The 26211-nt window shown below is 39.4% G+C and overlaps 3 protein-coding genes across 3 annotated transcripts; all 3 read left to right on the top strand.

The window, feature by feature from the left end:
- The first annotated feature begins 3120 nt into the window (after positions 1-3120).
- LOC101309857 (UDP-N-acetylglucosamine transferase subunit ALG13 homolog) lies at positions 3121-6064 on the top strand. Its single transcript, XM_004305069.1, has 5 exons — positions 3121-3202; positions 4301-4373; positions 4817-5057; positions 5407-5506; positions 5815-6064. The coding sequence occupies exons 1-5, from the start codon at positions 3121-3123 to the stop codon at positions 6006-6008; spliced, it is 690 nt and encodes a 229-aa protein (XP_004305117.1). The 3' UTR covers positions 6009-6064.
- A 5406-nt stretch (positions 6065-11470) lies between these two features.
- On the top strand, positions 11471-16084 carry LOC101304683 (ethylene-overproduction protein 1-like). The gene is made up of 4 exons (XM_004302487.1): positions 11471-13491; positions 13882-14173; positions 14256-14565; positions 15309-16084. Exons 1-4 carry the CDS (start codon positions 11471-11473, stop codon positions 15539-15541), a joined length of 2856 nt encoding a protein of 951 aa, XP_004302535.1. The 3' UTR covers positions 15542-16084.
- A 2971-nt stretch (positions 16085-19055) lies between these two features.
- On the top strand, positions 19056-22092 carry LOC101304105 (importin subunit beta-1-like). Its single transcript, XM_004302485.1, has 2 exons — positions 19056-21469; positions 21576-22092. Exons 1-2 carry the CDS (start codon positions 19056-19058, stop codon positions 21772-21774), a joined length of 2613 nt encoding a protein of 870 aa, XP_004302533.1. The 3' UTR covers positions 21775-22092.
- Positions 22093-26211: the final 4119 nt, after the last annotated feature.

The raw sequence follows: 26211 nt of genomic DNA, 5'->3' as shown, positions 1-26211 counted from the left end.
TATATATTCTCAGTCTATATATACGTACGTTGTATATATATATATATATATATATATATATATGTTTTCCTTTCTTGTAGAAAAAGCATAATCATTTGAACAACTAGCTAGTAGCACTGAAGGTAAGCGCACACCAATCCTCTAGAAAGACATGACGAGTCATCCAGAAAAGGATGATTTCATATTCGCTTGTACAGTACGTTATCAAATAAACAAGGAAACGTTCGAGTTTCTCTCAAACCCTAATCAGCTGGTTTCATATCAAATTTCATATCTTGGTTTTGTATAAATTAACTTGCATGAGAAAGACAAATAGAGTGTTATGCGCAGGCTAGGAAAACAAGGATCTGCATGATATCTAAACTACACAATCATATATGCTCGACGTGTTCTTAATTAAGCTTTTAGATTATGACATATAGATCAAGGCTTACGAAATATTTATATACAACGTTACAATATTTTACTTTCCAGTATGGAACAAATGAGAGACATGACAGTCAGTCACACCTAAACCCCGTTAACATGCACCATTCTAGCTAGCTATCTTCACCCATACAAGTCAGACTATCAGAAAAAATTGTATGTTCAAATAATAGAGGAGAGCGAAGAACGAGTGTCAAGAAAAAGATATCCATGGATTCTTGCTAGTGACATTTGTTAAGTTTGAAGTTTTCCCGTTTCACATTTGATAAATATATTGCCTCTAGCCAAGTAAATACAAATTGAGAACCATACTCCATGCACATAATATACTCAAATGTCAGAACTCTTCAATTATAATATGCATGGAGCATTGTTCATTCATCCTTCCCAATTAGATTGGACTAGTCACTACTCTTAAGCATTCCCACAACATTTTCCTTTTCCCAAACAATGAAACAAACTCTCAATTCCCTCCCCCATTGTCATTATTCTCTCTAACTCTTCCTCAGAGTCAATGTTGGCACCTAATTCTTTGCAAAGTGGTTTTTGACCCCATGCCATTTGGATTTTGTGATTTTAGAATTTTGATAGCATGGTCCACCTAATACCTACATTTATTCTTTCCTACCTGGATATGATAGGTACACCCACATCCAAGAAATTATATTATGTGTAGACTTTCAGTTTTAGCCTTCATTCATTTTTATACACAATATTCCTATTTAATGAAAGTGACTATCAATTAATTATATTATTTTTGGCGTGAAATAACTCGTAAAGAGTTTCTTTTTTCTTTTTCTTTTAAAAAAAAAATAACGAACTCATGTCAAGGTAGCCATTACATATCCACCCGTTATCACCTACGATAGACAATGTTTCACAACTCTAAAATTACAGTGACCTCAGGCTCACTTATGAAATTAAGTAAGCCTGTAACATGATCAATATCATAGTTTGTAGGCTTAAGCTAAGATTAAAAACTACTTACTTTTAGAGCCAGACCCATATATAAGAGACCGAGGCCCAAAGTCATGCCCCTCAGTCAATGATCCCAAGCCCATCTTCGACCTTGCACTCTTGAATTAGATCCGGCACAAAATTTTAACAAATTTATTTAATATGGAACAACAGACTGAGAAATAACGATTAATCTGATAGAAATAACAATCATCGATCTATACATTTCAAATGCAGTATCAGTACATACGTACAATACCCAAATACAATAAATCCATCGCTTGTTAAATGATTAGGGTTTGGAGACAATTTTTTTTTTTCGATGAGAGGGTTTTGAGACAAGAGAAATTTTAAATACACCCTTAATATCTTAATACACACTCCTTACTTAATATACCACCTATCAAGTTTTTCATTTCAGTATTATACTTAATACACATCCAAACTGCTTGAAATACCCTTAATTTATGAAATATTCCGTTATTTAATATAATTAATATATATTTACTATTTGGTACCTCTTTTTACATATTATTTTGTCTAATTTTTGCTAGAAATTTTTGGTTATCATCGTTCAATTTATAATCAAATGATTATTGTTATTTATAATCAAATGATTATTGTTATATCCCAACTCCAAATCATCAATACAAGTTTTCAAAATTCACAAGCTAGTACAACTGTAGAAGTACAGTAGCTATTAAACATAGATAACTAGTTATTCAATAAAACATGTCATGATAAAAATGCAGTATTTGACAATATGATTTGTAAGATCAAACTAAAGCTGATACGGATACCAAAAAAATAAAAAATAACCCAAATGAATTGTGGAGAATAATTAAGGTTATGAGAGAAGACGTGTTTTCGACGATTTTAGGATAGAAGACGTTGGAAAGAATACTTCTAGCGCGATTTATTTTTTTTTAATAATAGATGTATGTTTTGGTCATTTAGCTTACCTATAATATCTCAATAGAAACATAAAATAATAGAGATGTGTATTAAGAGATTAAAAGTGTGTATTTAAAATTTCTCTTGAGACAATTGATTGTTTATATTTGTGTCTATCCACTAGACAAAATGAATGGAATGTTTGGTCTTAATATTAGAGAAACAATTTTGTAGAGACCAATAGACAATGCTGCCTTGCCTCACATTCACATGGGGCCTCTTCCAAGTGAGATTCATTAATTTCATTTATGCGAGATTTGATTTTCAAGAACATATACTGCATTATAAGAAAAATATATCAAATATTATAAAAGCTTCATCAGAGTTAATTACCTTTTGTTTTGACATAAGCAACCAACTATATTTGGAAGCATGAACTCTGGTGCCAAGTAATAATTCCTCTACACCATCTCGCCTTATTGTTTTCAAAAGAGAGTGCTAGGATTTTTTGAGTCATGGATCAATAAGATCCAATTTTCTTAATTCTCCATTATCAAGTGAAATCATCCATGGCAGGTTTCGGTGACGACGACAAAGATCATCAAGGACTAACAATTATTGGGTTTCGGTAAAAAGTGTCAAAGGCCCAACAATTAAAGGCCACCAAATTCATGAAAGCAAAACGAGCAGCCCATTGAGAAGTATGAGAAGCCCAAAACCCAACATAAAAATGGAACCCCGTTTGCGCGCTTTTGATGCCAACACCAGCAAGAAAAGTCATTATTGACCCCAAATATACGGATACGTATACTGCGGCCTACGGTGTTTTCAGGCAATACCAGCATGTCTGCACGTGAACGGAGCCTTGAAGGTCGTAGGAAACGGCCGAAATCGTCCGGAAACGTGACCGCAAATAAACTGAATGGTGGGTGTTAATGTTCAACTTTAGACTATGGGGTAAAAGTCATTATTGCCCTTATGTGTCCGAATTATTCATGGATACGTATCCTGCCGTTTCCGGCAATCCCTGTACTTTTATTTTATTTTTTGGCCATACCAGCACTTGTCCGAAGCCTTGTATGTTCAAAAATGTGTTCTCGGAAACGCCGGAAGCTCAACAAAAACAACCGGAAACGTGTCGGAAACGCGACCGTAAATGAATTGGATGGTGGGGGCAAAAATGACTTTTCACGTTGATGCAAAAATGACTTTTCACGTTGGTGTGTTAGTGTTCAACTTTAGACTATGGGGTTGTAAAGTCAATATTGCTCTTAGGTGTCCGACTTATTCACGGATAAGTGTACTGCCGTTTTTGGCAGTCTCCGTCCGTTTCCTATATTTTCTGGCCATACCAACGTGTGTCCGGAGCATTGTAGGTTTAGAATGTGTTCTTGAAAACACCGGAACGTGATGAAAACAGCCGGAAGCGCGTCAGAAACTTGTAGAAACGCGTTTGTAAATAAATTGGATAGTGGGGGCAAAATCGACTTTCTCGTAGCGTTAGTGTTTAGCCTGAAACAATAGGAACGAAAAGTAATTACTGCTTGATGTATCCAACTTATTCACGAATATGTGTCCAACTGTTTCTGGGGTTCTCCGTCTGTCTAAGTTATTTTTCGGCCATACCAACGCATGCACGACGCCTTGTAGGTTTAGAATATGTTCTTGGAAATGCTGGAAACGCTTCAAAAACGGTTGAAAACGTCCAGAAACGTGTCTGTAAGTAAATTGAAAACATGGGGCACAACAGACTTTTGTTATTAGTGTGAGACTTAAGACTCTAGGATTGAAAAGTCATTATTGCCCCACGTATCCAACTTATTCACGGATACGTGTCTGGCCGTATCCAAAAACCTCCGGCCGTTTCCGGTGTTTTCTGGCCATACCAGCGCATGACCGGCAGCTTGTAGGTTCAGAATTTATTCTCGGATACGCCGAAAACACGTCGGAAACAGCCAGAAACGGGTCCGTAAATAAATTGGATGGTGGGGGGTAATACTGGCTTTTCATATTTGTGTGTTAGTGTTTAGCTTCTTGGCGTATCGCAGTGTTGCTATTCTCCAGTCTCCAGTTTCTCATCTGCTATGCGTCTCCAGGTGAGTTTGCTTTGCTCTTGATCTTCCACCTGCATCAGTTTAACACACTTCACTTATGATTCAGTTTTATAAAGACTTCAGTTTTAATGTCATTGAATTTCAAACATGTCAAAATCCAACACCCGATTGAGTTTTGGATTTTATGGTCGTTATAGCTCTTAGAACGTGGCTTTGTGATTGAGGAGCCAAATGGGTTAGAGTATCAAGTGTGATGATCTTGGTTAAAGGTGATGGCTTTAAGTTAATTCGTATAAATGTGCGTTCTTCAATCCGATTAAGCTCAGGTTTTGTGCCTTTCTGATTCATAGGACCCAATTACAGTTCTGAAAGGAATAGTAATGCTGCCATACATTAAGTTTTACCTTCAATCCCATATAAGCTCAGTTTTCACATTTTGCTTGTTTGTTGGTTTCAAATGCATTTGTTTATCTTACACTTGTCAGTGTGTTTATTCTAGAACCGTCTCTTGTTGATTCTGATTACGGCAGGATTACAGTATTGGGGATGGGAGATACTGAGGTTACAATGAAGTCTAAGAAGACGGTTTTTGTAACTGTTGGAACAACTAGTTTTGATGCTCTTGTGAAAGCGATGGATACACGAGAGGTTAAAGAAGAGCTGTCGAGAAGAGGGTACACTGAGATTCTCATTCAAATGGGCCGTGGCTCCTATATTCCCTCAAAGGTATTTTCTTTTTCTTATTTTGAAATTTTGGTCCTTTTACAGGAATTATATGATGTAGTGTTCAAAATGTACTGTAAAGTAATATCATTGTGGAGGGTTTGAGATTCAATTCTTGTGAGTAGAGAGGTTAGATGAGAAAGAAAATATTTTGTATGTGTATTGAATTCAGATGTTCTCCACGAAGAAAAAAACAATTGACTCTGAAGAATAGGGAGTTTGTATTCTTCATCTGTGGTTGATTATAGACCTATTTACTTGAGACATATTTTGTTTATGGAGCAAGGAAATGGAGATTATTGTTACATGTAATCACTTGTTTAAGTTTCCATTACATTTTCTTTTAATGCAGTCTGAAGGAGGTGATGACTCCATTGCGGTAGATTACTTCAATTTTTCATCAAGCATTGCAGACCATGTAAGAGCAGCGTCTCTTGTCATTAGCCATGCCGGTATAGTTGTAGTAGTGTGAATTATTCTCTGCCTTATGTTACCACCTGTATCCATGGATTTCAACTGTTAGAATTTTGGGCCATACAACATCAGATTGGAGAATCACTACTTCAGATATGTATCTAACATTGACATTTATCTGGAGTCACATGATGCTTAAATCAGGTCACTTTTCATATGGTCGTTACTTTTACGTTATAATCACTCAAACGTTTAATTGGAAGGGAAATGAAATTATGTTTATTCTGAGCCCTCTTTACATTTTTTTATGCTTGATATTTTATGCCTATAGTTTACTGTGATGCAGGGTCAGGGAGCATATTTGAGACATTGCGCCTTGGGAAGCCCTTAATTGTTGTGGTTAATGAAGACTTGATGGACAACCATCAAAGTGAGTTGGCAGAAGAACTAGCAGACAGGAAGCATCTGTACTATGCTCGCCCACAGACACTTCGTTACATTATAGCAGATATGAAACTGGAATTGATAGAAGTGTATTGAGTTTATTACTTGAACAAGCTTATCCATAAGGATCTTTTAGTGAATCATAAGAATTGTTTCTTGGTGAACATGGATAGAGACTAAAGATTGCCGAACAAGGTGTTGCACATATCATACTTGTTTATCCATAGTTTTGACAGGTTTCTTAATGGAGTTTTGTTTATGCTTCGTTTGGTCTGGTTGTAGATGGCAACTGCAGACCTGATACTACTGCTCAGTGGTATATTGATACGGAAGCCTGTAACCTCATTATATGTTACCAACTGAGATGGAATCATAGATGGATCAAGCAAATGAAGATTAATGTGTTGGCTATGCTCAACAGATTCATTTGCATGCTTGTAGTAGAAATTCAATAATGAGTTTTGATGCTTCCCCTACTTTAAGTCTTTAACTACAACTGCAGGTTATCCACCAGCCAAGTGTTAGTGCCAAAAGTAAAGTCACATGATACTCAGGTTACAGAGTTGCTTGATGTCTCTCTTTCACATCCAGGAAGGACTTGAATTGTAGATACATGCCAAGATAAAGCGACAAGTTCCCAGCTCTGGCGACGGTGATGATCACCGTCATAGCGCAGGCGGTGGTCAGTTTGAATTCAATGTCTCTTGAAGTTGTTAAGGGTAAACGAGAGAAATATCTGTCACTGGGTAATGCATTTCATCTTTTATGAACATGTATGATGTTTATGGAGGATCATGTTTTGACTTGCGACTGTGGAAAGGAAGTGAGAACTATGTAGTTTTAGGACAAGTATACTTTTTTGTTTTATATGAGGTATTTATGAACCGAATGATCAAACACTAGCAATTGCTAGGATTAACACTGATTAATAGTAGTTTACCAGTCATATATATATATAATAATAAACTAACCCTTGGATAGTCAAAAATAACCAGTTGTTGAGGTGGTTATATGGTAAAATTAAGAGACTCAGCTACGCCAATGTATGGATGATGTCATCCCATTGATGCTAGACTTATGAAGTTAATTATCTACTGAAACAAGACATGGATGACCAAAAATATTGAACTTCAGTCTCTTCGCTACAACTTGTGATCCTAGTTTAATCATATACACACTTTAAAATCATGGATTTCTAAGATGGATTGCATGATTTATAAAACAATGAGTTGCAAGCTAAAAATGGAGGATAATTTCTGCCGGGGGAGCACGCTGTTGGATAAAACCAAAAACAAGTACTTAGGCGGTGCCGTGGCAACACTGTTAATTAATAATTAGGCAAAAGCGAGCATAATTATAGGGTTGGATGCAGGAATAACGGTGGTGCGCTGGTCGACTTGTGGCAGCTGTGTGGCAGTGATTAAGCCATGGAACGTATGAAGCTAGCTAGTTGTTGTATGAGGGATCGACGTTGATCATGAAATAGGAAAGAGGAAACAAATTAAAGAAGCAGGGGGTTTTGAGATTCCAGGCAAAATTGATCAGGAAATAATCTTCATTCAAAACTTTGGCAGATGGAATTGCATCTACAAGCTTGTACTCACTGCAAAACTAATCGAGCAGTACTTTCAGATAAACAAGAAGTAACAAATTTAGTTGAAACAGACATGCTTGTTGCATGTTCATGCATTCATATATACACACACCCGTAGAGCATTGCCTATATATTGTGATCAAAAGCAATAGCTAGCTCTCACAACAAACATGTGATAAGAACGTAAATTTCGATTTTATATACATTTGATGATTTCATCGAGTCAGTGTAGTGCTTACAACTTGTAATAATACTTATATCAGTCCGGATAAGAGGCGGACGTCCGCAACGAAGAAAAAGTGCGGACGCCACCTCAAGGAGCCTCACGGCGGCGTCGATGGAAGCTTTGGTTTCGTCCTCGGAGTCTTCAGACATCCCGGATGTCGTCACCATCAAGGTGAAGGCCACGGTGACCTAAATCACAGGTGCAGTCGGGAAGTTTGCTGGAAAACTTCAAGCACTTCATTCTTGACTTCAAACTCGTCACCTGCAAGTCCACCAGCAAGGAGCAGGTAAGGATGGAGGTATGAGCAGCACCAGCAAGATTGGTGAAGCCATTGACGCCGGCGTGACGCTGAAAAAGTGTTGTTGCTGACGCCACCTCAAAGAGTCTCACGCCGGCATCAACACTTTTTCTTCGTTACGGACGTCTGCTTCTAATCGTTCCCCTATACATACATATATACTTGCACTTTAATAATAATTATTACAAAATCATTGGGTACCCAATCCCTAGCTTGACGGAGAGACGTCGTTATCAATATGATCGAAGCTTATTACTTTCAAAAAAAAAAAATTAATACAAAATCATAAACAAAATACTTCTACCATATATAGTTTGACGCATAGTTTAGAGCTTATAATTTCTTATTTGTTGCGATTTTACAAAATCCGTCCATAAACTTTAATTTGATCAAGATAGTTGTTCATTTTAAGAACCCATGCGCGAAATAGATGTATCCTTTGCTTAAATTATATGCACCAATTTATATGCGGCAACCCTGGAAATCACTCAAGTGTTATTAGATGAAAGGCATCTCTCAGCACTTAGCTAGTACTGTTGGAGCCTTGAACACTGTCACCAGTGGTTCCTATGCTAGAATATGCATACTTGTACAAACCACGTATATTGGTGACTCCTATATTGGTTTGAAGATCATATTTTATCCTTATTAGCTAGCTGTTTAACATAGATTCTCCATGGTATATATGCAATCACAACTTTCTCCAACTGTCTCGCCAACTATATTTTCTTTGAATGATATTTTTTTTTGAATTGATTCCTCTTGCTGGGTTGTTGTCTTCTCAAATGTCATGGTCTGAAGTGGTTGATACGACTGCATATGATGTTGAATGCTGATGTAGAATTCTAATGCTATATATTGGTGGCTGGATCGGGGCAAAATGGTGGAGGACTTGGGTATTGGGACACAATGGTTAAGCCATGGAACATATCAAAGCTACCTATAGCTAGTACAGAGTCTGATCGATGAAATATAGATTGCTGTAGTCTTTGAAAAATTCTACCTATAGCTAGTACAGAGTCTGATCGATGAAATATAGATTGCTGTAGTCTTTGAAAAATTGTTGAACTCCATTATTTGCATTTCATGCGCGAGATATAAGTACTGGTACCACACCCGTCTGCTTCAAGCCTTCAATTATATGCACCCTGTGTGTGTGTATAGTTCCATGAAGTACTACGACTGTTGGAGCCCATTGTGGAAACCTTGATTATTTCGTACGTAAAGGCCTTCGTCCTCTAAATTGTGTCATTGTGTGATGCACGTCTTTTTTCTTTTCTTTTTTTCAAAACTTTCTGAACAGGTTCTCAACTCCAAACTTGATTCATTTTGAAATAAAAAAAAAACTCCAAACTTATTTGCTTGCTTGCAAAGGTTATATTTTACAGTTTTTATTATGTAGAGTAGCTGATTGAAGAAACTAAAACTATTTCATACCTAAACTTGAAAAATGTTATTTTCATCTTATAACTCGTTTAGTATTTTCGTCACTCATAAGTTACGTGTGGGAGTAGAAGAGTCATATACTCATGTTCGTGTTGCAAAAAAATGATATAATTTTTTGAGTAAGATAGATTAATACTGAAAGGAATCAATATTGCTATTAGATTTACCGTCAATTAAATAAATCTTTCTTAATTTGTTACTGACAGTTCATAAGATTACCTTCACGAACATATGTTTCGAGTATGAAGCGATCGATCAACCGTCACTAGTTCGAATATTACATTAAGGGGATTTAGAATAAGATGTTTGATATTCATATAGTGTAACTCATCTCCAACAAGCATGTCAATTTTTTTTTATACATAAAAGGGATTTAGAATAAGATGTTGATATTCATACAGTGTAAGAGCATCTCCAACAAGCATGCCAATTTTTTTTATACATAAAAGGATTTAGAATAAGATGTTGATATTCATACAGTGTAAGATCATCTCCAACAAACATGTCTAATTTTTTTTTTTTGTCAATTTCAAAATTTGATATGTGAGTTGGCCATTCATTTTTTACTCATTTTCTCTCCAACAGCGGAGTTAAATTTGAAACTCATTTTATTATTTTCATAATATTATACATATACAACTCTTTCTTAGAGAAAGAAAAGAAAACAACAGGGAAAGAGAAGAGGGAAAGAAATAATGATAAAATAGTGAATAATCTTTTTCCCTTAGTTCTGTCAAATTTGACTATAAAAACCATATTGTCAATTACACGTGGAATTGACCACTTTGTTAGAGTGTTTTTTAGGTTGTCAAAAGTAGCTGTTGAGCCGTCGACTAGGATTTGACTCATTTGTTGGAGTTGCTCTAAGTGTTAAATGAGGTTGTGCTAGTCACAACTAGTCTAAGGTTACACATTTATTATTATTTTTTTAAAATTGTTATTTTAATTATTGGACATATTAAAACTACATGAGAAACAATATCCTGTCTAAACTAGATCAACCATTCACATGAGTTCTAGAGCAAAACAAAGGGAAAGAAACGAACTACAACTCAATCATCTCTACCTCATTCATGTGGGAACAAGTAACCAAAAGCAAACATACATTTCGATCCACCAAACACAAACACATAATTGACTTCGATCTTGGATAACGCTAGCATATGCTTCTCAAAGGTACATATAATGCTGGCATTGTATGTCGTGGACAACCATGTTCCATAAACCAAGCCGATCTGTACTTTCCTCCACGCGCCAATTCTCAAAGCGTAGCTCATCTCCTTCCTTGGAAAGGTCCAGCAAGTGCGGGTCTGTAGCAGATTGATAGAGAAAGAAAGAAGACAGGGGGATAGATATGATAGAGAATGGAATAAAACATTGCACACAATCAAAGAGGAAGCACCCAAAAAGATAAATAGGTAAAATGCTAATGGCATCAATGGCCGAATTTAGCGCCTTCCCTAATGTCCCTGTGTGTATACCTCTATCTCTATCTCAATTATTACGCGCATGGAAATAAAACAAGACAAATAAGAAAGGGTCATATTTAGATGGACAAGAAGACGAGGAAGAAGAAAGAAAAATAATACATAGAGCTTGGGGAGAATCAGAAAGCAGAGAAAAACAGAGAGAGTGGCCGTTGCAACGGCCACCTCCACCTCAACAACAACAAACAGAGCTAAACACATTTGGGGGCAGAACCCAAAAACAAACACCACCCTCCACTTTCTCTCCATTTTCTTGGGAAACAAACAAAACCGAAAAAAGAAAAATATTTTGCCACCCGGGAAAAAAATACCCAGAAAAAGAAAAGCTTTGATTTCCCCTCTCACCAGATTGGCCTGCAGCACCATCGGTTTGTGCTTTTTCCGGGTGCCCAGACGGTGGTGTTGCTGGGCATGAAGTAGATTTGTTTCGATTCGAGTTTCGAGTTTGACTAGCTGGAATTATATGGGTGGCGTGTAAAAGGGTGTGAATTTCGTTGTTAATTGAAGATGCAGCACAATATATTCACTACAATGCGCAGCTTGAAGATCATGGATGGGTGTAAGGGCACCCAGGTTTTCGCCGTTAATCCAACCGGAGCCACCCCCACCCAGACCAATGCGGGTGTAGCGGACAAGGTTGCTCAAAGCGCTCACAGCCGGGTCAACTCGGTCCGATCCAGATCGAATTGGAGCTTCCAAGCCCCGAACCCGACCGGAAACAATGCCGTGGTCGACAGTCTTCTTCCTTACGGGCTCCCCTCGTCGGATCTCATCGAGCCACAGATCGAGCCCTGCCTCAAGTCCGTTGATTTCGTCGAGACGCTGGCCGATGTGTACCGCAGGGTTGAGAATTGCCCGCAGTTCGAGAAGTGTAAGATGTACGTGGAGCAATGCGCGATCTTACGAGGCCTGTCGGATCCGAAGCTGTTCCGGCGGAGTCTCCGGTCGGCCAGGCAGCACGCGGTGGATGTCCACACGAAGGTGGTGCTGGCGGCGTGGTTGAGGTACGAGAGGAGGGAGGACGAGCTGGTTGGCTCGTCTTCAATGACTTGTTGCGGGAGAAATGTTGAATGCCCGAAAGCTAGTTTGGTAGCTGGTTATGATCCCGAGTCTGTTTATGACTCGTGCGGCTGTTCTGGCAGCCGCAGCGAGGAAGCTGATGGGGATGTGGATGGTGAGACGGCGGAGGAGGAATGCTCGACATCAAAGGAGGATGAAGATGATGCTGATATGTCGTTTTACATTGGAGAGGATGAGATTAGGTGTGTTAGATACAAGATTGCGTCGCTGTCGACACCCTTTAGGACAATGTTGTATGGGGGGTTTACGGAGACGAGGAGGGAGAAGATAAATTTCACACAGAATGGGGTTTCTCCAGAGGCAATGAGAGCAGTGGAGGTGTATAGCAGGACTGGGAAGTTGGATTCTTTCGAAGTGCGGATTGTTTTGGACTTGCTTTCTTTTTCAAACAGGTTTTGTTGTGATGAGTTGAAGTCAGCTTGTGATGCTCATTTGGCTTCCCTGGTTTGTGAATTGGAGGATGCAATGGTGTTGATTGACTATGGATTGGAGGAGATGGCTTATCTTCTAGTGGCAGCTTGTTTGCAGGTGTTTTTGAGAGAGCTTCCCAATTCGGTGCATAATCCTAACATGATGAGATTGTTTTGTAGTTCAGAAGCTAGGCAAAGATTGGCCATAGCTGGGCATTGTTCTTTTGTTTTGTATTATTTCTTGAGCCAAATTGCCATGGAGGAAGACATGACATCCAACACGACGGTAATGCTCCTAGAGAGGCTGGGAGAGTGTGCTACTGAAAGTTGGGAGAAGCAACTCGCATTCCACCAGTTGGGGGTTGTGATGCTTGAGAGGCAGGAACATAAAGACGCTCAGTGCTGGTTTGAAGCAGCCATTGAGGCAGGTCATGTTTATTCCATGGTGGGTGTTGCAAGGGCTAAATACAAGCGTGGCCACAAGTATGTTGCGTACAAGCAGATGAACTCGCTCATTTCAGAGTATACACCAGTTGGGTGGATGTATCAAGAGCGTTCTCTGTATTGTATTGGAAAGGAAAAGATGATGGATTTGAATACTGCTACTCAATTAGATCCCACTCTAACTTATCCATACAAGTTTAGGGCTGTTTCTCTGATGGAAGATAATCAGATTGAATCAGCCATTAAAGAGATTGATAAGATTATTGGTTTCAAGGTCACCCCTGATTGTCTTGAACTGAGGGCTTGGTTTTCAATTGCCCTAGAGGATTTTGAAGGAGCTCTGAGAGATGTCAGGGCACTTTTGACTTTGGAACCGAATTACATGATGTTTCTTGGGAAATTGCATGGTGATCATCTAGTAGATCTGCTCCACCCTCTTGTCCAGCAATGGAGTCAGGCTGATTGTTGGATGCAACTGTATGATCGATGGTCCTCTGTGGATGATATTGGTTCTCTAGCTGTTGTACATCATATGTTGGAAAATGACCCTGGGAAGAGCCTTCTGCGCTTCAGGCAGTCTCTCCTTCTATTACGGTTAGTACCGTTGTTATAAAAACCGGTAGATTTGTATCTTGTGTTGCTTATTTTGGGCTATGAAGAGAGCCTTAGGTAACATCAGCATTTTAATTTTTCTATAACAACTAACTCAGTCTTTAACAACGTAAGTTCTTAACATCTGTAGAAATTATGTCACTTTCTGTTGCTGTTGAATGTATGTACCTGACCATATTCTTATATTGCATGCTGACGAAAATCTAAGATGTATCATACAAAGGGATAATAACCATGTTGGGCAAGATCTAAGATGTCTTAATGCGGGATACTAAACCACTTAATCTAATAACTATTTACTTTTTTGTGGTGCTTGGTTGTTGTTATATCTGTCTGTTCTAGCAGCATTTCTGATGTCACTGATATTGATAGGTTGAATTGTCAAAAGTCTGCAATGCATAGTCTGCGATTGGCTCGTAATCATTCTACTTCTGAACATGAACGGCTTGTGTATGAAGGATGGATATTGTATGACACTGGCCATCGTGAAGAAGCATTGGCAAAGGCCGAGGAGTCCATTTCACTTCAAAGATCATTTGAAGCCTTTTTCCTAAAGGCTTATGCTTTAGCAGACTCAAATCTTGATTCTGAGTCTTCAACATATGTGATCCAGCTTCTGGAGGAAGCACTTAAATGCCCTTCAGATGGCCTTAGAAAAGGACAGGTAAGTATCACCTATGGAATAATGAATGATATTTGCATCTAATCTTCAATTTATTCAGATTGGTAATTCTGTTTCCCTGCAGGCACTAAATAATTTAGGAAGCGTCTACGTAGATTCTGATAAGCTGGATCTTGCTGCTGACTGCTACACAAATGCACTCAACATTAAGCATACACGAGCACATCAGGGTCTAGCACGAGTATATAATCTTAAAAATCAGCGCAAAGCTGCATATGATGAGATGACAAAGCTGATAGAGAAGGCTCGCAACAATGCATCAGCTTATGAGAAACGTTCAGAATACTGTGATCGTGACATGGCAAAGAGCGATCTAAGTATGGCAACACAATTAGATCCATTGAGGACATATCCGTACAGATATAGGGCAGCAGGTATGATGCTACTATCATTCGTCTTTCCTTAGTCCATTTTCTTAGATGGGAGTTATTTGTTGTTTATGTATGAGTTGTGAACTCTTGATGCATGAATGTTGTTTTTATTGCTTTTAAAATATACCGAGACTCCTGCTATTATTAAATCCACATCCTTTAGGCCATAACTTGCTGTAGAGCTGTTGTGTGTCAATTAAGTAACCTAGAGCCTAGAATAGACATCTAGGTTCTCAAGCAGAGGGGTGAGTGATTCTTCCTGTTAGATTGAGTTTCAGCTGCTATGATTTGGACAGCCTTTAAACTTTAGATCCGGTCATGTGAACCAAGTTTCTTTCTCTCTCTCTTTTTAGTTCACCTTTATCTATTCTTCACTCAAAGTATACCAAATTCTTTCAATTGAGTCTAGTGGTGCTTGTCAACGTGGGATTTTACTTATGCTTCTGCCTGAAATTGTATTAGTTTGCTGACGCAATTTTTTGGTAGTATATCTCTATATATCTCTGATAGATTGGGTACCCTGAAATTTGTTATCTGACCAAAACGTAAGATATCTTACAAATGAAAAAGAAAACATAAATCCTATTGAATATCTTCATGTTGACCGTGGGACCTAGATTGTGGTCTGTCATATGCTTTATAACTTGTACATTTTTAAACCTGTGAATTTGTCTAAGAGAGTGAAATAGAGATGATGGTTCATTTGCGGGTATGCAAATTACTAACATGGAAATTGTCGCCACCAGTTTTGATGGATGACCACAAAGAAGCTGAAGCTATTGAAGAGCTAAGTAAGGTCATAGCTTTCAAGCCAGATCTCCAGCTTCTACATCTTCGAGCAGCATTCCATGAATCGATGAATGACTTTGTGTCCACCGTCCGAGACTGTGAAGCAGCCCTCTGTCTTGATCCCAGCCATGGCGACACTCAAGAACTCTATGGTAAAGCACGTGAGCGTGTAAATGAACAACAAAGGTGATGATCACTGACTCATTGTTCTTTACCTTCTGGAGGCAATATGCTGTTGCCACCATATTCTTTCAAGGTGCATAGGGCCTGCAATTGTCAGCATAGTTAATCTCTTGGATTTTGTCATTAGAAAGTCCAACTGTAGATCTCCATGGCCTTCAAAATGGATTTGAAAAACTGGGAGAAAAGAGAGAATTTGGGGTCATAAGGAAGGGGAAATAGAGGAGCAATGTAGCATGTAAATATGTCATCTCTTCTTTGATTGCATCAATTTATATATTTAAGTAGCGCACAGACTCGTTGCTGCTACTGTCTCATTTACTACTCCACAAAAGGCGGGAGCAGGAGTAACCACGACGCAAAAGAATCTTGTACATGATATTTTGGCTTGTAATATGTGAGTGTCTATCCAATTTTAGATGTCTCTGCCATGTGTGGATTTTGGCCAAGCACTGCTATATGTTGTAATTTTGCCATGCTGTTCTCTCAGTTGTTGTGTAAGCTTCACGGTTTTCTGTTATGACCAACAGAAGAGTTGAATATTTTCATAGAAGCTTAAGGGTGCCAAATTCACAGAGGCCTTTTTTCCATCTGTATTTCTCCCCTCCATCTTTTACTAGCTTTGATATTTTGCAGCAGAGAATGCATACAGATACGGAGTTGTATCTTTTTTGAAACAAGAAACCTAGATGTTAGGGTAGTGAAACATCCCTATTTCAACAGCTATGCAAAGTGTTACTGTAAGTCAAGGGAAGATCTCGATTTGAAGAATGTAGGTAGAGACCTGTGTTGAGCTACTGGTTCCCTGTCTATTTCATACCAAAGGGTACCTCTTTCTCACCTGTGATCATGTTAAAGTGAGCAAGTGTCCACGGACTGCATGGGGTACCCATAAATTCCAACTGTCCTGCCGTTACTTTACACACCTGCCTTCTACGATTTCCTCTTGATCACCTAACTTAAGCTTCAGGTTTTTCAATATATGCTCTCAGAAGTAAGATTTGAAGATGCTTTAGAAGCAAAATGTCCTAGAATGCTGAACTTCAATGCACCTCTCCTCTCAACAAGGCGTTCTGGAAACTCCAGGAGCAAAAGATTACATGGCAGGTCGCTGAGCGCCAGTGAAGAAAGAGTTCCCTTTTCGTGGGAACAAGCACCCGGTAAGTCCAAGTATCCGAACACCAGCGATGATAACCATGATGGTGACACGCCCCGGCCAAAGCTGCCCCCGGGCTGGTGGCACTGGCACAGGCCTCTTGAATCAACTAATGTTGTTGTTCCGGACAAAGAGAATGAGCAGGCACTTCATGACCAGGATGATGGATGTGATGCTGATGTTGATGATGATGTTGGCGCAGTCGACTATAATTATGATGATGATGTTGATCTTGACGACGATGCCTTCTCCGATGCCATAGACGTGTTCTCATTGTCAGAGGCTATAGACATTGTGGAAAAGAAAGCACAAAGAGAACATGATCACTCAGATGCCTTGAAGTTGAAGCTCGCAGAGTCCAGTGAGATGAATCAACTGTCTCCAAACTTCATAATTGAACGCTTTCTTCCGGACGCTGCTGCATTGGCTGCATCATCTGCTCTAAATCAAAGTGTATCACAGAACAGTTCAAATCAGGAATTTTGTTATCCGTGGAATTACCCTGAACCGGAGGCTTGCGTGCCAAGAACAGTCAGGCAATCTTACCCTTCACCTAAGGGTTGTGGTTTCTTCCCTTGGCGGATGAAGCAGCACAAGCTTTGTGGTATGAAGAGTTCTGTAGTGTGTTCACAACAACCTCAGTCTAGTGTTAAACACAAAAAACATGGCTCATAAGCATAAGCTACAAGGTATAGTAGTCCTTGATGTATAGTATTGTATAGTTATGGAAGTTTCTTCTTTAGGCTCATTAGGCTGTTGTGGTTTTTCTATCTGTCAAAAGTTACATTGTTACATCTTATTCTGCATATCGGATTATAGCCTGTAAAAGTTTAATTGATTCAAATCTCTATAAGAATGTAGAACATGGATTAGTGCTTGTTATGCTGGTATCAAGGATTCAATTTTCAAATATAATGTACAGACAAAACATGGTACTATATATCAAGGCATGAGCTACATGAGCATATATATGGTCATACACGTATTTCAGACATCGACAATAGTGCATGAGATGACCATGTCAATGTGTCATTTCAATTCTAACCGTTTAAAGAAAGACTTAATTTCAAAAACATTTTTAATACGACCATTTTGAATACATTGATTTCATGACTCATTTCGTTCACATAAACGTACATGCTCTCTTAATCATATCTAAAAGTGCTCCAATCTTATTTCGATTTCAAAACTTTTTATAAATTTATAAATACATTGAATTGTCCGGTTTCTCCACTACGAAAATCTGTCACAATTATTCGCATTCATTTTCCCTCTCACAAATACACTCGTATTTTAGGTAGTTTTCTGAACGTTTTGTTTTTAAAATTCGAAACTTAAATCCACACCCTTGATTTGTGAACAAGCGACACCTGATGGGTCACACTCAAATGGAAAACCTTATTTCAAATTTGATAATCTCCACAGTCCACACGAACCAAACGACTCGCACGTGAGAAATTTCAAAAATGCACTAGGGTTTCCAATCCGGGCAGCCCCGGGCAGCCACAAACCCCCTGCCCGCTCGTTATAAACTTCCTATTTTCACAAAATTAGGCGAATTCATTTCGTCCCGCTCCTTCACTCCATTCGAAATACACTAGACCTCTCCGGCGATAAGATCTAAACCCTAGCTCCGTCGCCGTCATCTCTCTCTCTCTCTCTCTCAGTTTCTCTCTCTTCCTCCGTTCGTTGATTTCGGCGGAGCCTAGTAGGAGAAGCAACCGTCGTAACTGTTCGTTACTTGCTGCTCCGAGTAGGGTTTTGGAGCTATACTCGCCGCTGCTTCGTCGGCTTTGAAATCGGTATCCGAATTCGCTTAATCTCAGTAATACTGTTTCGATTTTACTTATATGTGTGTAGATCTACTGTTCTTTTGTGTTTGGAGTTGATTCGGTTACTATTTTGATGCTCGTATTTGCTGTGGTTTAGTGAAATTAGGGTTTCGAGTTTGGTAAAATGCGGTTTGTTAGGGTTTTAATGTGAGGATTGTTAGGTTGTGCTGTTTGGTAATTTGAATTGTGGATGGGCTCATGGATTTTGGTATTTGGGGATTTTAGGGTTTAAGGATTTGATTGATGTTATAAGGACGTGGATGATGTTTTGTACTAATTTTGGAGAGCTTTTGTGTCAAGGTTCCGTTTAGATAATTTTCATATTACTTGCTTTAAAACGCAGAAAGAATTTTTGCTACTGTATCTATATCATGATAGAGCCTCGAAATCTTTCTTGTCGTGAACCAATTTTTCTTGTTGTGCGAGAGGTTTTTAGGGGCTTATAAGGTCTTGGTTTTGTGGTCCTTGTGCAATAATTCATGTCTGGTTCTAACACATCCTTTTTGATTATTTCCTTTGGGGCAGTGCGGGAAGAAATGGCTGCAGATATTACTCAGTATCTATTGGCAGCTCAATCAGCAGATGCAGGAATTCGTACTCAAGCAGAGTCTGTTCTGAGGCAATTTCAAGAGCAAAACCTTCCTGGTTTTCTTCTGTCATTGTCAGATGAGCTAGCCAACAATGAAAAGCCAATCGAATCCCGGAGGTTGGCTGGTATTATTTTGAAGAACTCCCTGGACGCTAAAGATGCTGTTACAAAGGAACGTCTTGTGGAGCAATGGATGGCTGTTGATATTGCTTTTAAATCCCAAATCAAGGAAAGGCTCTTACTGACACTTGGGTCATCTGTGCGAGAAGCTAGGCACACCTCTGCTCAAGTTATTGCCAAAGTTGCTTCTATCGATATTCCTCGGAAACAGTGGCCTGAGCTAATTGCATGTTTGCTTAATAACATGACTAAGGGAGATAGCTCTGGTGATTTGAAACAGTCAACCTTGGAAACTCTTGGTTATGTTTGTGAGGAGATATCCCCTACTGAACTTGGGCAAGACGAGGTGAACTCGGTTCTTACTGCTGTTGTGCAAGGAATGAACCATGCTGAGAACAATCCTGATGTCCGTCTTGCTGCAACAAAGGCTTTATATAATGCCTTGGAGTTTGCTGAGTCAAACTTTCAAAATGAGATGGAGCGAAATTACATCATGAAGATGGTCTGTGAAACAGCCTTGTCGAAAGAAGTGGAGATTAGGCAGGCGGCTTTTGAGTGCCTTGCTTCAATTGCTTCTACATACTATGACGTGCTGGAGGCATACATGCAGACTCTCTTTGAGCTTACTTCAAATGCTGTAAAGGGGGATGTAGAGGCTGTTGCCCTCCAAGCAATCGAGTTTTGGAGCTCCATTTGTGATGAAGAAATAGAATTGCAAGAGTATGAGAGTGCTGATGTTGGGGATTCTGGGTATCCGCATTCACGTTTTATTGAAAAATCTCTGTCATATTTGGTTCCAATGCTGCTGGAAACTTTGCTGAAGCAGGAAGAAGATGTAGACCAGGATGATAACATCTGGAGCATCTCCATGGCTGGTGGGACATGCCTGGGACTTGTTGCAAGAACTGTTGGTGATGCAATTCTTCCCCTTGTGATGCCATTTGTGGAGGCTAACATTGTGAAGCCAGATTGGCGTTGTCAGGAAGCTGCTACTATGGCATTTGGCTCAATCCTTGAAGGCCCAACCATTGACAAGCTATCAGTACTTGTCCATTCAGGTTTGGATTTTTTATTGGTGTTAATGAAAGAGGGAAACAATCATGTCAAGGACACTACTGCCTGGACTATTGGCCGTATATTTGAGTACCTGCACAGTCCTGCCAGTGGCTTTTCTGTTATTTCTTCAGATAACCTTCCAAAAGTAGTGGAAGTACTGTTGGAAAGTATCAAGGATGCTCCAAATGTTTCTGCTAAGGTTTGTTGGGCGATATATAAGCTTGCTGAGGGGTACGAAGATGCTGGAAGTCTCTCATCACTTTTTACGCCTTATATACATAGGATCATCGAAAGTCTTCTCTTTGCTGCTAGTCGCACAGATGTGGATGATTCTAGATTGAGGTCTGCTGCCTATGAATCATTGAACGAGGTAGTGAGGTGTTCCAATATCAAAGAAACATCACATATTATGCGAGAACTACTCCTTGTGGTTTTACTGAAGTTGAGTCAGACTTTAGAGCTTCAGATTGACAAGGAAAAGCAAGCAGACTTGCAGGCTTCTCTTTGTGGTGTTCTCCAGGTTATAATCCAGAAAGTCAGCAGTGCTGATGATTTGGAAACCAGGTCTATCATATTATCAGAAGCAGATAAGATTATGGTTTTGTTTCTTAATGTCTTTGCTTGTCGAAGTTCCACGGTGCATGAGGAAGCAATGCTTGCTATTGGTGCCCTTGCTCAAGCTACTGGATCTGAGTTTGGCAAGTACCTTCCTGAGTTCTACAAGTATTTGGAGATGGGATTGCAAAATTTCCAGGAATATCAAGTCTGTTCCATTACAGTTGGTGTCGTTGGTGACATTGTTCGTGCATTGAATGACAAGGCGTTGCCATATTGCGATGGGATTATGCAACTTCTGCTGGCAAATCTTTCCAGCGAAGCACTCGACCGGTCTGTGAAGCCTCCAATATTCTCTGTCTTTAGCGACATAGCTCTCTCAATAGAGGAGAATTTTGAGAAGTATGTTCCCTATGTGGTGCCAATGATGCAGAGAGCTGCAGAGCTTTGTGCTCAGATGGACGCCAATGATGATGAGCTAATGGAGTACGGTGACCAGCTTAAGTGTAGCATATTTGAAGCTTATTCTGGTATACTTCAGGGATTCAAGAATTCAAAGTCTGAGGTCATGTTGCCCTATGCACCACATCTCTGGCAGTTCATCGAATTGGTTTTGAGGCAGAAGCACAGGTATATGACCCTCTCTCTCTCTCTCTCTCTCTCTCTCTCTCTCTCACACACACACACACACACATTATGCACATGATTTTGATGTTTTCTGTTCCTTGTCTTGCAGGGATGTCCAGCTGACAAAAGCCGTAGCTGCTGTGATGGGTGACCTTGCAGATGTTCTTGGCACAAACACAAGGCAACTGTTTGCAGACCTGAAAACCTGTGCAGACTTTTTGGGTGAGTGTCTTGGATCTGATGATGATGACCTGAAGAAAACCGCTTCTTGGACTCAGGATAGGATTAAGAGCATCCTTGTTTCTTGAGTCAAGGCTGGTTCTTTTGTAAGTGCTGGTGGCCTCGGTGAATTGTAATGGTGTCAAGGAAGTTAGGAGTTGCTTAGATAATGAATCTCTCTTTTGCATTCTTGGGGTAAGTTCTGTGACGTTTGGAGTTTCTTTTTTCTATTTTGAGAACCAACTCTATTGAGGTCACCATGGAGGTAGCCTGTTTTACTATTTTCGAACTCTGTTTAGTGTAATGCATCATCCACTGATCAGTGGGTTTGAGTCAGCCTATGTTTCTCACTCTATTTTCTTGCTCTAGTTCCTTTTTATGAAGAAATATATGCTGTTTTTCCTGTTAATCTTTAATAGTCAGTTGCATTTGTATATTCAAGGACTTGATAGACATCTTTTGATATGGAAGTAGGAAACAAAAAATGTTCTTTACCAAAAAAATGTTTCAATATTGATTTCTGAAATCCACAAAAAATGTATGAGAAGAAACATTACAAGAACTGCTATCTGCCAGAGCCCATGGAACTTGAAGAGATGCCACCGACGGACGTTGATTGATACGATATGATAGAATCAGAAGAAATGACCTGCAGAAATCTCGAGTTCAATTCGCTGATGCTTTCTGATTCAATAAGATCCCAGTTATCGACATGAGGAAGCGGCTCATCCCCATTGAGATATCGCACTACCTGTCTCATGGTAGGTCTAGCTTCTGGTTTGAAGTGAGAGCAAAGCAACCCCAGCTCTAGAACCAACTCCATCTCTTTCACAGCATACTGACCCAACTTTGGGTCTACTGTGTCAAGTAGACGACCTGCTTTATGATTTTCCATCACCCAATCCGCCAATATGAATTGATCCGAGTGACCTGAACCGAGTGGTCTTTTCCCACTAGCTACTTCAAGGAGCAAGATGCCGTATGCAAACACGTCCGAGGCTGCTGATGCTTTCCCTGTCCGAGCCAATTCCGGCGCAATGTACCCAATTGTGCCGACCACACTTGTAGTGCGTGATATTTCTCCATGATCATATAGCCTTGCAAGGCCAAAGTCGCTGAGCCGAGCATTCAGGTCTTCATCTATCAAGACATTGCTGGACTTTACATCTCTGTGAATCACAACTTGCTCCCATTCTTCATGAAGATACAACAATCCTGAGGCAATGCCTTTAAGGATGTTGAATCTTTGTTTCCAGCTCAACAAAAATTTGTCATTCGGATGGAAAATGAGTGCATCAAGGCTTCCATTTGGGATGTAATCGTAGACTATAAGGAGGTCGTTATTTTTCTTACACCAGCCCTGCAGATTGACCAAGTTCTTATGCCTTAGACGTCCCAAGCTCTCAATTTCTGCGGCAAACTCCCTCATTCCTTGGATCCCATTTCTTGTTATCTTCTTAACTGCAACTTCACATCCAGTAGAAGGCAAAGTACCCTTGTAAACTGCACCGAATCCGCCAGCTCCGATCACATTAGTCTCTTTAAAACCCTTGGTTGCTGCTTGAAGATCCTTGTACCGGAACCTGTGAGGACAATCAATCTCCCAATCTTCCATGGTCTCAGAAAGCATCAGTCTTCTATACAATCCAAAGAGGAACAAAATTGCCAACAATAAGAAGACCACTACAGACAAGGCCACAATAAGTGCCTTGATTGGGGTACTGTAAGAGGATGATGAACTTTTCTCTTTTGGTGGGACAGGAAGATTGGTAAGATTGATTTGACTTGCAAATCCATTCACTGCAAAACTCCATGCGATTATGTAATGAGAGCTCGACTGGTTATCTCCTGTGGATGCCGAAAAGCCGGCATACATAGTCTCTTTAAGAACAGAAGTTAGATTGACACCACGAGACAATAGGGGTTTGGCCGGTTTCCCCTTGTGTATAGGAGATATTGTCACATTCAAAAGTTGAGCCTTGCCATCATAGTCTATCCAAGAATGTATAAGATCACCACTCTCCATCTTCACTTCTTCTTTGTGTGAATCTGTGGTGTAGTAAGCAGCTGGTTCAGATGCCTCAGAATAGACGCTGTTGATGTCAATACCAACATGGTTTCCCTCTGAATTCGAGCTCTCGTTGTAACCATTGACCGTGTCGAATTCAACAGCAAAGAGATGGTTGGAGGATTTATTGTCGTTTGAAGAGTTGAGAATTCCGAAGTAATGGCTGGCTTGAGCCCCGGGGAAACTAGAAGAGGGGGACAATGTGAAGGCTAGGCCGAAGCCGCCGCTGCCGGAGCTTGGGGAGACTATGGCAAAAACAATCTCTGTACTGAAAGAAGAAGCATTTGGGTATGAAGAGGAATTCTTATCATACATGGTTATGGGTTTGCTATAGAATGCATGGCCTATAGCGTTACGTGTTGTGTTAGTGAGTCTGATCATACCAGAGGGTTTGACTATGGAAGCTCCATCAAGTTTCAGACTCCCCTCACTCCCATTGAAGCCATTGAACAAGAAATTTTCTCCTTGAGAAAGAGAACAAATGGGAAAGAAGAGAAGGAAAGCTAAAGAAATTGCCAAAGCCATTGGAGTTGGGGTTTTGAATTCTAAAAGCAAGTTCAGAAGCTTAATGTAGCACAGAAGTAGGGGAAGAAAGGGCTTGAAATGGTCAAGGTCTAGAGCTTGGATATAAGAAAAGTAAGCAACCCTGTTACTTGGGAGATCTGAGTTCTTAAGCACAATTGCACATTGCAGTAGTCAATTGTCAATGAGAATGGAACATATATATATACATTCTGCAATATTTTCCGCGTTGGGATGAGTATTGAATCTTTTTTATGCAATTATAGACTCGAATGCCATTGGAAGAGTGTCGCCGCTATTGACTTGCTCAATCTTTCTCTATGTCATAGAAGAAAGGGACTCAAGTGATTATCACCTTATTTAAAGAGTTAAATGTGCATTTTGTCTACCACATCATGTGTGCTTATCTCCAGAACCAGTGGCTATGGCTGGTCTGGGATACTGTACATGGGACAAAATGACAGCTATGACAAGTAGAGGAACAAGGCTATCACGCAAAGAATGAAAATGAAGTTGGCCTGTGAGCCGGGGCAAGTTATTGAGCATCTGGCTGGGGGTGGGTGTGCAGCGGCAGAATTGGTATTTCGCCATGCCATACTAAACTTGACACGCGTATTATGAAGATATAAACTTGACATTTCTTGTTTGGATTGAGTGGTTATTTCGTTTACGTGTCACGGTTGGTTTATGCAAATTTTTTTCCTGAATTAACCAAGTATATAAAGATGTAAAATTTTAAGATAGACTATACCGAACGGTACAACAGACTATTTGTGTATCAAATAATTATAGTACGCGTGTTCCCACATGCATCAAATTAAAAACTGATTTCTATATCAAACTCGGTATATGATCAAAAAGTATTTCTTTAAACTGAAACAAAAAAATATTGTTTTGAGCGACTTAGATGGTTCTAGTTTAGGAAATGGTAGTGTCTAGAAGATTAGGCTAATTAAACCGTTTGAAGTTTGAACAAATCCTTATATAGATTATTTTGCAGTTAAACAGTCATGTGTTAATTTAGACGTGTCTGTTTTTATACTAAACTGTATACGTACTGATTATTTTTGGCCAAACAATTACCTCAACCGTAGTGTTATAATATCAAATCAATCATTGAGGTCATGAAGGGGAGCTAGAGGAATGTCAAAGTCAACTATGCGTGTGTAATCTTGCCAAGTTAGTAGTATTGGTAGCTAGAGTGCATTGGCTGCCGTCAAGGACGTACTAGTTGTAGTCTCTCGATGTCGATCGACCTAGCAGTCTTCCGTAGATGTCTGCTTTTAAGTGTAATATAGCATACAGGAATCTTCGATACAAGGTCTCAGAAAGCACCACATCATTTGAAGTTTTTCCAGTACGTGCTAGCGATGTTATTAGTAGAGCAATCCATATAAGTGCAAGAGCAGCAAGACTAGCTAGCATCTTGATCGAGTATTTCCGGTACTTTGTTTTCGATCAAGATAACTTAATTACACAGTAATTCCCTCTTCTTTTCTTGACCAAAACACATTAAATCCTTCAAGATCAAAGCTCACGATCGATAGCATTTAATTGGACATGGGATGACTGATTACATGGACCATTCTGTCTTGAGTGTCTTCGATCAGACGTTCAGGACGTTTCCAGTAGAAACATTATCACAGCTAGTGAATTCAAACACTCTCTCCTTGAATGCCAAATAGAATTGAAGATTGTTAGCCACCATGAAAACGTACACGATAATTCATAATTACATAATTTTTCACTCGTTATCAGTTAGCTAATCAAAGTCTTGACATATCTAAGACTTTGCAAGCAATCGAATTACATGCCGATCGCCCAAAACGGATATACCTAATTAAGCTAAGAGTTTGAAAGACTAGAAGTTCGACTAAAATTTTCGAAATTCAAGTGAAAATGATATATATATATATATATATATATATATATATAT

This window comes from Fragaria vesca, linkage group LG6 (genome assembly GCF_000184155.1).
Source record: "Fragaria vesca subsp. vesca linkage group LG6, FraVesHawaii_1.0, whole genome shotgun sequence".
In the NCBI taxonomy this organism is placed as follows: Eukaryota; Viridiplantae; Streptophyta; class Magnoliopsida; order Rosales; family Rosaceae; genus Fragaria; species Fragaria vesca.
This window is presented reverse-complemented; position numbering and strand designations above follow the sequence as displayed.

Coding starts and splice junctions, on each gene's coding strand:
- LOC101309857 (XM_004305069.1), top strand. CDS start 3,121: ATGTCTGCACGTGAACGGAGCCTTGAAGGTCGTAGGAAACGGCCGAAA. Junction 3,203..4,300: donor GACCGCAAATAAACTGAATG/GTGGGTGTTAAT, acceptor TTTGTGTGTTAG/TGTTTAGCTTCTTGGCGTAT. Junction 5,507..5,814: donor TCTTGTCATTAGCCATGCCG/GTATAGTTGTAG, acceptor ACTGTGATGCAG/GGTCAGGGAGCATATTTGAG.
- LOC101304683 (XM_004302487.1), top strand. CDS start 11,471: ATGCAGCACAATATATTCACTACAATGCGCAGCTTGAAGATCATGGAT. Junction 13,492..13,881: donor CAGTCTCTCCTTCTATTACG/GTTAGTACCGTT, acceptor TGATATTGATAG/GTTGAATTGTCAAAAGTCTG. Junction 14,174..14,255: donor ATGGCCTTAGAAAAGGACAG/GTAAGTATCACC, acceptor GTTTCCCTGCAG/GCACTAAATAATTTAGGAAG.
- LOC101304105 (XM_004302485.1), top strand. CDS start 19,056: ATGGCTGCAGATATTACTCAGTATCTATTGGCAGCTCAATCAGCAGAT. Junction 21,470..21,575: donor GTTTTGAGGCAGAAGCACAG/GTATATGACCCT, acceptor CTTGTCTTGCAG/GGATGTCCAGCTGACAAAAG.